At 32.4% G+C, this 16,226-nt stretch overlaps 2 protein-coding genes across 2 annotated transcripts; one reads left to right on the top strand and one right to left on the bottom strand.

Moving 5' to 3' along the window:
* The first annotated feature begins 1,842 nt into the window (after positions 1-1,842).
* On the top strand, positions 1,843-7,706 carry LOC11441966 (seed linoleate 9S-lipoxygenase-3). The gene is made up of 9 exons (XM_003597511.2): positions 1,843-2,059; positions 4,293-4,579; positions 4,749-4,989; positions 5,120-5,443; positions 5,561-5,646; positions 5,791-5,898; positions 5,987-6,291; positions 6,376-6,639; positions 6,776-7,706. The coding sequence occupies exons 1-9, from the start codon at positions 1,843-1,845 to the stop codon at positions 7,527-7,529; spliced, it is 2,586 nt and encodes an 861-aa protein (XP_003597559.1). The 3' UTR covers positions 7,530-7,706.
* Positions 7,707-8,936: 1,230 nt separating this feature from the next.
* LOC11431430 (seed linoleate 9S-lipoxygenase-2) lies at positions 8,937-13,101 on the bottom strand. Its single transcript, XM_003597510.3, has 9 exons — positions 12,870-13,101; positions 12,372-12,658; positions 11,904-12,144; positions 11,277-11,597; positions 11,104-11,189; positions 10,830-10,931; positions 10,408-10,712; positions 10,008-10,271; positions 8,937-9,928 (listed from the first exon to the last, which is right to left on the bottom strand). Exons 1-9 carry the CDS (start codon positions 13,099-13,101, stop codon positions 9,175-9,177), a joined length of 2,592 nt encoding a protein of 863 aa, XP_003597558.1. The 3' UTR covers positions 8,937-9,174.
* Between the last annotated feature and the right edge of the window lie 3,125 nt (positions 13,102-16,226).

Here is a 16,226-nt window from a genome sequence, read left to right as displayed (position 1 = left end):
TTCGAAATTGATCATTGTTTGCAATTCTAAGCTCATAGTTCGGATAATTAGCGATGAATCCCATAATGGCCCTTCTTCCAACAAGGATTAACTTGACAAAGAACAAAATTAATAACCATAACGTGGCCTTTAAAAAATTCTAGCTTCAGGAGGAATACTCGTCAGCTTAACTAAGAATTGTCAAACCTTTAATGTGAACAACAACAAAACCTTGCACCTCTTATTGAACGAACAAGCCCTACAAATAATAAATCATGAATGTGAGTGTAATAACTCATACACTATGTCCGCTCTAATTTTTTAGTGAGAGAAACTTCAACTTCTTTCTAAACTTTCTTTCTCCTTTATTCATTGAGGATGAATGATTTATATCATTTTTTAACCTATAATCACCCCCTACATCTTTTTATTTTTATTTTCATATTTATCAAGTTTTTCCTTTTGTGTTTTGTGATTTCATCGTCTAGTGCGACGTTGTGTTGTTCGTCGTCTTGTGTGGCGTTTGATTTTGCGTCTTGTCGCAATGTTTGTTTAGTTTCTATTGAAAGATCGACATCAGTGAATTACAAATTCAATCAGTGATTTGGACGTCAGCGTTGCAGATCCGTAAACATGAGTATATTATTTGTAGGCATTATACCGTTGCATGTTATTAATTTGGGTGCTGTGAATTTATTCGCAGATTTACCTTTACGTACGTTTTTTACGATGTTTGTATCTGACATACTTTATCTGAATGAATGAATATCGTTTTTTTTTTTTTTTTCTATATAGAAACTCATACACTATGTATGTCCAAATTTGTCCCATGCGGTGCTTATGAGTTATGGCACTTTGCGCTCGTTGTCTTTCTTGCATGGACTTCGTTAGACACCTCACACAGTCACACTCAGAGGTGGAGCTCTCTACCTGTGGCTCTAAATTGACACTATCACCTTTATATAAAAATGTATAATACTATACATGTACCTAAAACGAAGCTTACCTCTACCATATTTATTAGCAACCATTTTTTAATATATTTTCATATTATTGCTTTTTCTTTTTTACGCAAAACATATCAATGTACTCCCTCCGATCATATTTATAAAAAAAATTTGACTTTTTAGATTCATTGAGTAATTGATGTATCTTGCTTAGAATAAAGACCAAACATATTATTTATACCATGAATAAAAAAAGCTAAATATTTCTTATAAATAGTTTCCTTAAAAAAAATAGAACGTCGTATTGGTAGCGGGTGCGTGGAAATTATGATGCCGGTGAGTTGACATCTGTGTATTGATCTTGCCAAGTGCCTTTAAATTTATTCATTTATTTTTTGAATAGTGCATACATTAAACAATACGTATCAGTTATTTGTGACAATAAAAGAAAAACTTAACTTGAAGTGAGAATTAATTAAGTGAATCTGGAGTATATAAATTGAATAAAATAATTAATACTAGTCTGCAAAAGAATCTGCACCGCAAACTCAAAGTGAGCTACAGAGGATCTGAGTCGGAATGTATACCAGTCATTGACATTTGGATAGCTGTTTCGTTCTTTTGCATGCACGAACGCAGCATGAGATTGCACGTTGGATTCAGTGTACAGTACACAATAAGTCACTTTAAATAATTTTTTGGTATAGTAATTACATAATTTTATCGCAATAGTGACTTTGTAAAAAAAAAAATGAAGAAAACGATAAAGCATTTTTATTTTAATAAAAATATTAAAATATTAACTCTGCCATTTATAATTAAGTTACCTCTCCTCTATATAAATACTTGTATCCTGTGTTTGACATCCTCACGAACTCTGATCAGCGTTGCTAAATAAATTAAGTTATTTGCAAAGATGTTTTCAGGGGTGACGGGGATATTGAATAGGGGTCATAAGATAAAAGGAACGGTGGTGTTGATGAGAAAAAATGTTTTAGATATAAATAGCTTAACCAGTGTTGGTGGAGTTATTGGTCAAGGTTTCGATATTCTTGGTTCAACACTTGATAATCTCACTGCTTTCTTAGGCCGTTCCGTTTCTCTTCAGTTAATTAGTGCAACTAAACCTGATGGTAATTTCTTCATTTCATTTAGTTATTATTACTCTCATTCACTTGTCACTATACTATACTTTGAGTGTGAAATGAAGGATGTATTTTAATTATATATATGATTATCATGAATAACTAATTATGTCATTGTTTGACAAAAAATGACGGATAACCGGTAAACTATTTAAATATAAAATGATATAACAAAGATGTTTATCTACTATTTAATTTTTTTCAAGTAAAACGAGAAAAATAAAACTAAGAGAAAAAACAGTAGGCAATATGTTAATTGAATTAGTTTATTAAAATAAGTTATAAGCTAATAATTTTTTTTATAAGATCCTGAGAAAAAAATATTATCAAATGAGTTTTTTTTTTTTTTTTGTCATATAAACTGATAAGTTTTTTTTTTCCTTTGGTACAAATATAAACTTATAAGTTATCCAGCTATAATTTTTTTATTTTTTTAGGGACGTTATCAAGCTATAAACTTAAAATCCGACATTTTCAAACAAATTCTATGTATTGAGGGCTTGTATTAATTCGCTATATATAGTAAGGGATAATTCAATAAAGACTTATGTACAATAAATATAGTTAACCAATATTTAAGTGAAATTGAACTTAGATCTTTTATGGTTTGTTTGATGAGGGAAAAACAGTTAAAAAAAGATTATTTTAAATTTTGAGGTCTTGTTCATTTCTTAAGGGGAAGAGAGGAGTGCAAAATCTCACTTAAGCTAATTTTGTCTCCCTTTGGAAGGGGAAGTTTTTGCTTGAGTTGAGACTTTTTCGAGGAAAATACCTTCGTAGTTGTTAACGTGGACTTAAATCTTATAAGGGTAAAAATGTAATTTTATATTTTCATTCAATTTAAATTTCTCCTCTATCCTATCAACCCCAACACAAATCATTTTAAAATCCCTTTCTTTTCCTCCCCACATTAAAACCCTTTCTCCATTTTACCCAAAAATAAATTAAAATAAAATCATTCTCTTTCCCGCCAAAGTATACTAAAATATGCACAAATTTTAAAAGCTAAAATATGGTTTTGATCCCTGCAAATATGCCTCGTTTTGGTTTTAGTCCATGTAAAAAAAATTTGTTGTTTTTGATCCCTGCAAAATATTTTGTTTTTGAAAATAGTCCCTTCAGGGACTACTTTCAAGAGTAAAATATTTTGCAGGGACTATTTTTCTAATAAATGGGTTCAGTCTACATGTGTCACGTGTGCAAATCATCACAAAAGTGGGGCCAAGGACCAAAACCAAAATGAGACATATTTGCAGGGACCAAAAACAACAAAAAAGAATTATAGGGACTAAAACCAAAACGAGACATATTTGCAGGGACCAAAACCATATTTTAGCCAATTTTAAATTATACTCCCTACGTCATAAATTATACGATGCTTTATATATTTCACATATTAAAAAATGTAATTAATTTTATACGAGAAAGAGATATTATGAGTTGTTTTACATAAATGTCCTTAATAAATGTTATGAGAAAGATAAATTAAATAATTGAAAATGGATTGAGTAATAAATAGTTAATGATATAATATAAAAAATAACATTAATGTTTCAATGTTATTGTAAAATGATTTATAATTTTGGACAATTTTTTTCTTTTCAAAACTATTTATAATTTAGGACGGAAGGAGTAGTTTTAACATTCCAAACACAATAACAAGTGTTTATGTGAGTCTAAACTATTTTGCTCAAAAAAAGAAAGTGAGTCTAAACCAATAAGATAGAGTCCATTTGTCCACTCAGTACATGTATGATTGTATGTGTGCCTTGGATTGAAAGGAAAATAAGATAGAGGTGTGCATATCGAGATTTGAGTTTGTTATAGCCACCAATTCCACACATTTACGGAAGTACTACGACAATGATTGTTGGATCAAGATCTGACAATTCAGATTTAAATACATATTTTGATTAAAAAACTGAAATATGAAATTTGAAATTTGGACAGTTAAATATCAATCTAATGACTAGATTACCAACGTACACCGAGTACATAAATCTTTCGATTGCTGATTGTAACAAATCCAAGTCCGTGTGCATATGATGCAAGTCTTGTTCACATGACAAGAGTATTTTTTATATTTAGCTTTTACTAATTGTACATAAAATTACTGAACTGAATGTTGATAGCATTTGAGTTTGCTTTGTCAAAAAAATGAAAACTAGTATTGATACATTTAATAATTTTTTTTTTTTTTTTTTTTTTATATTTTTGTTAGCAAATGGGAAAGGAAAGCTTGGAAAGGCTACCTTTTTGGAAGGGATAATTACTTCCTTACCAACATTGGGAGCAGGACAATCTGCATTTAAAATTCATTTTGAATGGGATGATGACATGGGAATTCCTGGAGCATTTTACATCAAGAACTTTATGCAAACTGAGTTTTTCCTTGTGAGTTTGACTCTTGAAGACATTCCAAATCATGGAAGCATCTACTTTGTATGCAACTCCTGGATTTATAATGCCAAACACCACAAACTTGACCGCATTTTCTTTGCCAATAAGGTATATTATATATACATGATTAACCAGGTGTCACAGGTGTATGAAAAATTAGGTGTCTGAATATCATTACTAAATACTCGTTTAGGTTTAATATATGTTTGTTTATTTTAAAATTGTTGAACGTTAAGCCATAAATCACGAGGAAGAAAATTAAAAAATTATTTGGCAGGCATATCTTCCTAGTGAAACACCGGCTCCATTAGTCCATTATAGAGAAGAAGAATTGAACAATTTAAGAGGAGATGGAACAGGAGAACGCAAAGAATGGGAAAGAATCTATGATTATGATGTCTACAATGATTTAGGAAATCCGGAGAAAGGTGACAATCATGCTCGTCCTGTTCTTGGCGGGTCTGACACATATCCTTATCCTCGTCGGGGAAGAACGGGCAGAAAACCAAATCCGAAAGGTACTAACACATTCAGTAATGTTTTATCATCTTACCATATCATTTAATAATTTGGTACTTGGAATTTGCATCAAACTTTATGAAATCAAGAATGTTAATGTGTTGATAATATTTCATTGTTATTAAACAGATCCTAAAAGTGAGAGTAGGAGTGATTTTGTGTATCTTCCAAGAGATGAAGCTTTTGGTCACTTGAAATCATCAGATTTTCTTACTTATGGACTGAAAGCAGTATCTCAAAATGTGGTCCCTGCATTAGAGTCTGTAATCTTTGATTTAAATTTCACACCAAATGAGTTTGATAGCTTTGATGAAGTTCATGGATTGTATGAGGGTGGAATTAAGCTGCCAACAGATGTACTTAGCAAGATAAGTCCGTTACCTGTTCTCAAAGAAATCTTTCGAACCGATGGTGAACAGTTCCTCAAGTATCCACCACCTAAAGTACTTCAAGGTATTTCATTGTCATACCTTAAAAGTACTTTTAGCTAAAATGGACCTGTTAAGTGCTTTTGGATCTCAAGAATTAATCTTATTTGACAGTCGCTATTCTATATTATTAATTGAACAGTAAGCAGGTCTGCATGGATGACTGATGAAGAATTTGCAAGAGAAATGCTAGCTGGAGTAAATCCAAATGTGATCTGTTGCCTTCAGGTAAGCTCAAGAGTTTTCAATAAAAACTACTCAAACCAAAAGTTTGGATTTTCTTTGCATGCTAAGTTAGTTAGCTATTGATCGATGGCATTAATTCGATGGATTTGGGTGACTTCATGAAGGATCATTGTTTGATTATTACAGGAGTTCCCTCCGCGAAGCAAGCTAGATAGTCAAGTCTATGGTGATCACACCAGTAAAATAACCAAAGAACACCTGGAACCTAATTTAGAAGGGCTCACAGTAGAAGAGGTAAAATTTTGCTTGATGAACTCTATTATATTTTATGCTTATATGGTTCATAAATGAACAACAATGACAATTGTATTTGATTTTAAAGGCAATTCAAAACAAGAAATTGTTCCTGCTAGATCATCATGACTCAATAATGCCATATTTAAGGCGAATAAACTCAACTCCAACGAAGGCTTATGCTACTCGAACCATCCTTTTCTTGAGCAGTGACAAAACTTTAAAGCCACTGGCCATAGAGTTGAGTTTGCCACACCCTGACGGAGATGAACATGGTGCTGTTAGTCATGTTTATCAACCCGCGCTAGAAGGTGTTGAAAGTACTATTTGGTTACTGGCTAAGGCTTATGTAGTAGTGAATGATTCCTGTTATCATCAACTTGTCAGCCATTGGTATAAGTTTTATTAATAAATAACATAAATAGTTTTTTTATACATTTATCTATGAATTAATTCTTGATTTTTTGATGATAATAGGTTAAATACTCATGCAGTTGTTGAACCATTTGTCATAGCAACTAACAGGCATCTGAGTTATCTTCACCCCATTTATAAACTTTTGTATCCTCACTATCGCGACACAATGAATATTAATTCTCTTGCTCGACAATCCCTGGTCAACGATGGAGGCATCATAGAAAAAACATTTTTGTGGGGAAGATATTCTATGGAAATGTCTTCTAAAGTTTACAAGAATTGGACTTTGCCAGGTCAAGCATTGCCTGCTGATCTTATAAAAAGGTATTTTTGTTACATACATAATGTTAAGTTGTTATTTTAGTTTTTGTATACCTGGTTTGATCATAGTAAAATACATAAACTTAATGACCTTTTTATGTTAACTATAATGTAAAGTTGTTTGTAAACTATTATTTAGAGGAATGGCAATTGAGGAGCCATCTTCCCCATGTGGTGTTAAGCTTGTTGTAGAGGATTACCCTTATGCTCATGATGGATTAGAGATATGGGCTGCAATAAAGACATGGGTTCAAGACTATGTCTCCTTGTACTACACCACAGATGACATACTTAGACAAGATTCTGAACTCCAAGCTTGGTGGAAAGAACTCGTAGAGGTTGGTCACGGTGATAAGAAAAACGAGCCATGGTGGCCTAAGATGCAAGCTCGTGAAGAGCTAGTCGAAGTTTGCACTACTGTCATATGGATTGCTTCAGCTCTTCATGCAGCTGTTAATTTTGGACAGTATTCCTACGGAGGTTTAATATTAAACCGTCCAACTCTCAGTAGGAGATTCATGCCTGAGAAAGGGTCAGCGGAATACAACGAGCTAGTCAAAAGTCCACAAAAGGCATACTTGAAGACAATTACACCGAAGTTTCAGACGCTTATCGACCTTTCCGTTATAGAAATATTGTCAAGGCACGCTTCTGATGAAGTGTACCTTGGAGAGAGAGACAATCCAAACTGGACATCAGATACAAGGGCATTAGAGGCCTTTAAGAAGTTCGGAAACAAGTTGGCAGAAATTGAGAAGAATCTTGCTCAGAGAAACAATGATGAGAAGCTAAGACACCGTCTTGGACCGGTTCAGATGCCTTATACTTTGCTTCATCCTTCTAGTGAGGAAGGACTAACTTTTAGAGGAATTCCTAATAGTATCTCTATCTGAAGAGGTCTATGGTTCCTTAAGCATATATTATTATACCTAATGAATAAAAGGTGCAGAAGAAGGAATCAAGAATCCTTCACCAACCTGCCTCAGTTAGCTTTTATATTTGAGTGCTTTCATGTTGAGAAATTAAATAATGTATCTGTCTTTGTAATAAAATGTTTACAAATAATAAAATAATTATCTTTGTTTACTGTTTAGTGCAAGGAGAAAATGGCCACTGATTGAATATTTGAACTTAACTACATGTAACACTTTTGGTTGGATCATTTGTTCTGTGCATGAACTAATAATAATACAGAAATACAAAGAAGTTACCAATAATACTATAAGGAGATTAAATTAATTTGTTCACTAGTGTCTGTCTCCCACACTTACCCTATAATGCTTTTCTTCAAATTAATTTGTTCAAAAAGGTGTTTTGGTTTTTGAGCTAGAGAAGATTACTCACTGCAAATTTTCTTCAACCTTAGACAACTTTGTGTGCATAATTCTTATCTCCATATCAACAACAAACAATTTATTGCAGCATAATTCTTCAACCTTATGATTTCGAACCAATGATAAAAGTAAAGGAATCTAAAGTCAAAGTTCTAAATCCCCTGAGTATATGATTATTGTTCATCCACACTTTTATACCATGTGACTCAGCGGTTTACTGCATTATTTAGAAATATACAGAAAATTTTGCCTTCATTTGTTTATTCTCATGTTCTGAATACATCACTAAATAATGATACCTGCGAAATAGGAGCACAGGTCATGGACTGCACAAAAAAGTTAACAAAACTACTAAGTAGGAAAGCAAGAAAACATAAAAATCTCTGTAGTAATGTTTTTATCAAGTGTTGTCTTGTCATTTTATAACCTTATACATTTGTATTTAATTAAATAATCATGCTCTAAAGATATTTAACTATTTAGCAAAAAGCCACTACCTACTCCTGGAGTAACAAGCATAATAGCCAGTAAATCATTCAAGTAGTTAATGATATACTATAACACTAGAAGTAGCCAATTTGTGGGAAGATTATGGAATGAACAAACACTTCTACAAATTTTGTGCATTTGGCTTAGCAAACTTTCCATTATAACTTTAGAGAGCCATATTTAAGGAATCATCTGATATTTCTCGATATTTAGCAAGTCAATCTGCACAGCGTTGAAAGAAAAGACTCCAATTTTGAGAAAAGAATCTTCTAATCTGATTGACCTGATCAGGACAGCTATAGAGTCTGTTTCAACCAGGATATGAGTGTAGCCTATAGACTCGGACAACAAAAGACGATTCGGAATAGCGTATAACCGCCACCATTTGAAGTTTTGATTAAATAATTAGAACTTATGATTTAATACAAATAAAGAATAGAAAAGTAAAAAAAAAATAAAATTAGTAGACAATAGAGATAAACACACAAACTAATAATGATCTTATTATTTGGTAACTAGAACAAGTTTGAAGGTTCAAATTACAAATATTTAAACATACACATGCTCCAAATAAAGGGGAAGGAAATGCATACACTTGATTATTATAACATAGATAAGATGCACTATCTGGAGCATCTCTTTTTATTTTTGGTCAAATGGAGCATCTCTTTATTGAAAGATACAATAACATATAGTAAATAAACCACTAGTTTTCTTAGATAGAGATGCTATTGGGAATTCCTCTAAAGGTTAACCCCTCCTCACTAGTGGGATGAAGCAAAGTGTATGGCAATTGAACTGGCCCAAGTCGATTGTTCAGGCTCGGATCATTGTTCTTCTTTGCTAGTTTTGCTTCAATTTCTGCAAGTTTATTTCCAAACTTTTGAAATGCTTGTAAAGCTTTTGAATCAGAGGTCCAATGTGGATTTTCTCTTTGTCCAAGGTAAACTTCATCAGAAGCATGTCTTGACAATATTTCTATCACTGAAAGGTCAATAAGAGTCTGAAACTTCGGCGTGATTGTTCTCAAGTAAGCCTTTTGAGGACTCTTCACCATTTCATCATATTGTGCAGTTCCTTCCTCAGGAAGTAATCTTCTACTGATAGTTGGGCGGTTTAGAATAAAACCGCCGTAAGGATATTGTCCAAAATTAACAGCTGCGTGGAGGGCTGAAGCCGTCCATATGATGATAGTGCAAGCTTCAACAAGCTCTTCAAGTGTTTGCAACTTGGGCCACCATGGCTTGTCTTTCAAATCACCATGACCTTTCTCTACAACTTCTTTCCACCAATGTTGAAGCTCAGAATCATTTTTGATATCATTGTCTGTTGCATAATACACTGAGACATAATCTTGTACCCATGTTTTAATAGTTGTCCATATCTCTAATCCATCAACAGCATAAGGGTAGTCCTCTATCAGAAGACGAAGTCCGTATGGGGACGATGGATCCTCAACGGCCATATTTCTGAATCAAGCAAAATGCATATATATGTTAGTTATTAACATCAAGAGCCAGTTCTAAATTTACAACATCATTCTATTACCTCTTGATAAGATCAGCTGGAAGGGCTTGATCAGGGAAAACCCAATTCTTGTAAACCGCTGAAGACATTTCCACAGCATACTTTGAAGGCAAAAATGTTCTCTCTATTATGCCATTGGCGTTAATTAGAGATTCTCTTGCAAGTGCGTTGATGTTCATGGTGTCCCGATAATGAGGAGATAAAAGTTTATAAATTGGGTGAATCACACTAAGCTGTCGATTTGTTGCAATAACGAATGGCTCAACTACTGCATGGGTATTCAACCTATACCAATATATATATATATATATATATATATATATATATATAAGAAAAAACATTGATACAAACACAAATTAATTAAGCATAGTAAGAATGATTATTTATGTAAAATATTGCACTGTTAATTATGATATTTTACCAATGACTCATGAGTTGATGATAGCAAGAATCATTAACCACCACATAAGCTTTTGCTAGTAGCCAAATAGTACTTTCAACACCTTCATTTGCAGGTAAAATGACTTGACTAACGACACCCGATTTGTCACCATCAGGATGTGGCAAACTTAATTCAATCGCCACTGGCTTTAAATTTCCATCTTCTTTTAGGAAAAGGATTGTCCTAGTAGCATAAGCTTTTGCAGAAGTCTCATTGATTCTTCTCAGAAATGGGATGAATGTATCATGGTAATCTAGTATGAATAACCTCCCACCAGCAAGTGCCTGTTCCACACAATTAATCTTAATCACTTCATGTTGCCAAAAACATGGTCATTTGAATTTACAATGCAAGATTAAAATCATACTAGTACTTTTTAATTAAGATTAAAATGATTTTACCTCGTCTACTGTGCTCCCATCAAGTTCCAATGCATCTGCAGTTATCTTACTAGTTTGATCACCATATACTGTGGGATCAAGATTGCTTTTTGGAGGAAACTCCTACCATTCATTAAAAATAAATATCATGAAGAAATATGATAATACATGACTCTATATTATACCATAGACATTCATTTTATTATGAATATACATCAATAAACAAATTTAACACTGATATCAATCAAAATAATTAGATTATACAAAATGTTTAGCAATAAATACTCGAACTTACTTTAAGACCACGAATCATGCAAGGATTTACACCAGCAAGCATTTCTCTTGCAAACTCTTCATCTGTCATCCATGCAGACTTACTCACTGCTCAAAACAAGAAAGAACTATCATAATTAAATGATATTACTCAAAGCAAAGTTTAATTTACAGTGTAATATGTATTTATCATACCTTTAACGACATGCGGTGTTGGAAACTTGAGGACATTTTCACCATCAGTACGAAATAATTCTTTGATCACAGGTAAGGGGCTAATTGTGCTGATTACATCTAGAGGTAACTTAATTCCACCTTCAAAGAGGTCACGCACATCTTGGAAACTATCAAACTCGCGCGGTGTAAAATTCAAATCAAATGCAGATTCGAATGCGGGTAATACGTTTTGAGATACAGATTTTATTCCATATGTGAGAAAGTCTGAGGACTTCAAGTGACCAAAATTTTCATCTCTTGGAACATATATTTCTGTAGCTGGTTTCTCAGAATTTGGATCTGTTCGAAATAAGACAAAAGCAAGACACATATGTTATTAGGAAAACAAATTTGAAAATGACAACTTAGTCATCAAAAAAATAAAAATAAGGATCATAGCACAAATGCCTAGCTATAGCTATTTTCACAAGCAGAAGTTAAAATTGAACTCTTCCAACTAATAAATATATTATTTTTTAAAATACAACTACGAGTTTAATTCCTATGAACCGACCAAATAAAACTTTTTATAGATACACTCAATCAAATCACAGTATCACACTATAACATCACTTTGTTACGTTTGTTACTAAAAATTGAACTAACCTTTCCTTGTTGGATATCGACCTGTCCTTCCCCTGCGAGGGTAAGGATGTGTGCTAGACCCTCCAAGAACAGGGCGAGCAAAACTTTCACCGTGATCTGGATTGCCTAAATCATTGTAGACATCGTAATCGTAGATCCTTTCATGTAACTTGCGCTCTCCTGTTCCATCTCCCCTTAAATTTTGCAATTCTTCTTCTCTATACTTGACTAGTGGAGATGGTGTTTCACTTGGAAGATACGACTGCATGATAACAATCAAGTAAAAGTTAGTTTGAGACTTGGCAATATAATTAGACATCATTAGAAAGTTCGTTTAAAAATAATGGTTACTTTGGTAAAATATACTTGATATGAAAATAAGTGCATGTTTAGTATCACAGTTGATTGCTAATATCACGGTAGCTCACTATGACTGTGATAAACCTACCGTACTACAAAACATGCACTAAATATATTGATGTCAAGTACCTTGTTGGCAAAGAAAATGCGTGGACTTTTGTAAAGTTTTGCGTTGTAAACCCAAGAGTTGCATACAAATCGAATGGTTCCATGGTTTGGAACATCTTCAAGAGTTAGACTCTTGAGATAAAACTCAACTTGCATATAATTCTTGATGTAAAATGCACCAGGAATTCCCATCTCATCATTCCATTCAAAATGAATATTGAATGCGTTTTCACCAGCTCCCAAGGTTGGTAATGAGGCAAGAATACCTTCCAGAAATGTATCCTTTCCAACTTTCCCTTTTCCATTTGCTACATATATAATTAAATTTATTCAGTGATGACCAAAGTTTCTAAAGTTGTTATTATTAAAATGACGTTAACGATCATATTACAACAGTCTCAAGAAATTTGAACTCTATTCTTTGAGGTTATAATGTTAAACTCTTATCGCTAAGCTAAGATCTTGTTGAAAGAGAAATAAAACTAGTAAGAAGAAATGAATTAACTAACAATAACTAACCATCAGACTTGGTAGCACTAATGAGCTGAAGGGAGACACTGCGGCCCAAGAAGGCAGTGAGGCCATCAACAGTTGAACCGATGAGATTGAGGCCGGTGTCGATGACTCCATGGATGTTTCCACCACCAATACTCACGATTGTGTTGAAGTCCAACACATTCTTACGCATCAACACCACTGTCCCTTTTATCTTATGGCCTCTATTAAGAATTCCTGTCACGTTTGGAAACATCTTTGCACAAACACTACTATACTATACTATTTTAGTTTTGCAAATTAATTATGTGATAGAGTAAGCATAAAAGTCAGTGACTTGAGCCAAACTAAGCAAGCTATGTTGCTTATTTATAGATTTGAATGTACATACGTACTTTCTTATTTCATTTTTATTTTTTTATATAAATGTATATACGTACCTTGATTTTGAAGGTTATCACTAGTCTATAATTAGATTATTTGTTTAAGGTTAAAGATGAGATACAGTGGTCACCGCACAGCCTAATCATATATTGATAAAATGGGAGAAAAAAAGGTACAAAGATAAAAAAAACCTTTTGCAAGTTTGGAAGGGAAGGGAGAGGGTTTGGCCAAAAAAAAGAAGCAAGTGGAAGAAATAAAAAACTTTAAAGAGAGGATGACTTTGCAGGGGGATCATTTTCCTTCGTAATACAAAAATCTCATCATTTGATGAACTCAAAAGTTGTATCAGTGAAGTGTTTTGAAGGATTCTAGAGGATTTTTATGAATTTTTCAAATTTAATATATTTTTTTTAAAAAAAAATTCTTAAAATTAAAAGTATATTAATCATAAAAGAGTTATTCTGAACGTACTTACTATAATAAAGTAATTTTGTTTGCGAACACACTTCTTTAAATAAGAGTAATTTATTAGTTAAACTAACAAAACTATTAAAGAGTTAGTATAATTTTATCATCATTGGCTAGTAATTCAATTTTTTAAGATGAATATATAAGTTGAGAGTTCGAGATTCAAACTTCAACCTATGCATATATTATACAATTTCTATTAATTAAGGTAAACTTGCGATGATTTATTTTTACAATATTTATATTGTAAAAACTGATTTTTTTATACTGTTTAATATTGAAGATATTAAGTAGAGGATAGTTCAACACAATTTTCTTTGAAGAAGTTGAATTCGTGAATATGAAAGTTATATACCTGCAAAGTGAGCTACGTACCCACTGCAAATTAGAAATTTGATTAAGTTGGTTCAACTTCAATTCTAATTACGAGAAAGTTTTTTTTTTGCCAGAAAGTTAAATCTCAAATATTACCTCCGATCATATATGTAAAAGATACTTGAGTTAACATAAATAAATATATCAATTTTTGTTGACTTAATTGTGTCCTAATATATTCAAGATGGAGAGTACTACTACCAATTAGTACCACTTTAATAATTTATATATTTTTACAATAAAAACACTGACTCCTCAAACTCGAAGTGCAGGTGTCAGACAGATTTCATGCAGAAATAAACAAAATTGGCTTGCATGAGAAGTAGAATAATTGAAGTGCATGCAAGATTAATTTGACACCAATCGCAAGTGTCACTAAACCGCATGCAAGAAAGACACGTCTCATATATGAAGCCAATATTGTTTGATGAGTACATATGAAGCCAATATATAGTAATATGATTTCTCTATAAAAATTATCGTAATAAAATTTATCATCTTGTGTTATTTTAACATTGAATATAAATTATGAATAATAATATATAAGAACATTTCATTTAATTTATTTCAAACAGATTAGTTTTTTTCTTTTGAAAGGAACATGCATATTAGTTAGATTCCTATAATATTACTATTTTTCGTTCATAATAATTTTTTTACGTCAGAAGATAATTTCATTAAAGTATGACAATAATTAAAATATAAGATTGTAAAAATATAAGAAGAGGTATCTTCACCTATATACGGTGCCCTCTGTTTATTGTTTTTCAATCTTGTCGGTCTCTGTTCGTCTTATGTATAAATTTGGTTATCAATAAATTTCACCCTTCAACTTCTTCCAAACACTACCTTGAAGAAAAAAAAAATAAATATATATATATATATATATATATAGTCAATTACCCACCTATGACGTGATATGACTTTTCTGACCATGTGGCAGTGCCACATGGCAGTTAACGGCCACATCAGCATGTTGGATGGAGGAAATTAACAGAGAGGGGGTAATTGACCGGCACTTGACAATTTCATAGGGTTTTTGATGTTTTACAAAATTCAGGAGAATAATTGACTATTTACAAAATTCAGAGGAATAATTGAATATTTAATTAATATTAACAACTCTTTCAATAGTTCCATCACGTCTCCCAATTCTTCAGTTTGGTTTTAGATTTGGTGTTTTTAAATTTTAATTTGAGTAAGGGTGAATGGAATTGGGACTTGTTAGTTAAAAACTGATTTTGATTTGTGGGTTGGCTTGTCTGATATTATTAGAATTCGAAAAGAGGAGCAAATCTATCAAAGTTTCAATGAATTTCTCACCTTGAATGACAGATTTTGATAATCCATTCAGCATCTGGGTCACTAATTTTATATCAAGGTTTTGAAATTTAAAACAAAAAAATAATAATTTGAAGAAGAAGCTACACCATTTTATTAATTTTACAGGAGAAGAATCATATGTTGGAACCCATGTGTGAGCAAGGAAAAGGAGGATGAAAGAGAGAGGGGAAGAAGAACCCGAGTGTGATAAATAAAATTAGAAACAAGGATCAATCAAACAAGTGTGTATAGCTCTGAATTGAAGAGATGAATTCAGCGGTAGTTAACTACCGCTGAAACCAACGGTAGTTAACTGCTGTCGGGTCCTCAACAGGAGTTAACTGTCATTGGGGGCATTTAAGTATTTTATTTGTGTCATTGTGAAGTTTTTTATGTCAAAAAAGCAATTTTCTTTTAAGTTTAAAAACGAACACCACTATTTATGCCATACAGAAACCGAGTCGATATAAAAACCACAAGCTTATGACATTCACATATTTCATACCAGAAAACTTCTTCCACCTTAAACAATGCTGTGTTTAACATAGTCCCTATCCCAACAACAAGCTTTTTCTACTAAAGGATTTTGGAAAGCATTTTTTTTAGCCAAAGCAGGAGGCTCCATGCTTACAATAATATTAATAGAAAATGAATCTAAAGTATAATAGGGTCACGGGAAATTGCCTGCAAAATGCTTTTCCAAACCCTCGCTAAATTGCAATAATTTCATTCGTAGCTGCATACTGCAATCCATCTAATGTTCTTAACAGTTCAGCAAATAGAGATAAAGACTAAAAGCACAAGGCTCCAAAAAATAAATAACTTAATGCA

This window comes from Medicago truncatula, chromosome 2 (assembly GCF_003473485.1).
Source record: "Medicago truncatula cultivar Jemalong A17 chromosome 2, MtrunA17r5.0-ANR, whole genome shotgun sequence".
NCBI lineage: Eukaryota > Viridiplantae > Streptophyta > Magnoliopsida > Fabales > Fabaceae > Medicago > Medicago truncatula.
Note: the sequence above shows the minus strand (reverse complement) of the source record. Positions and strands in the feature narration are given on the sequence as shown.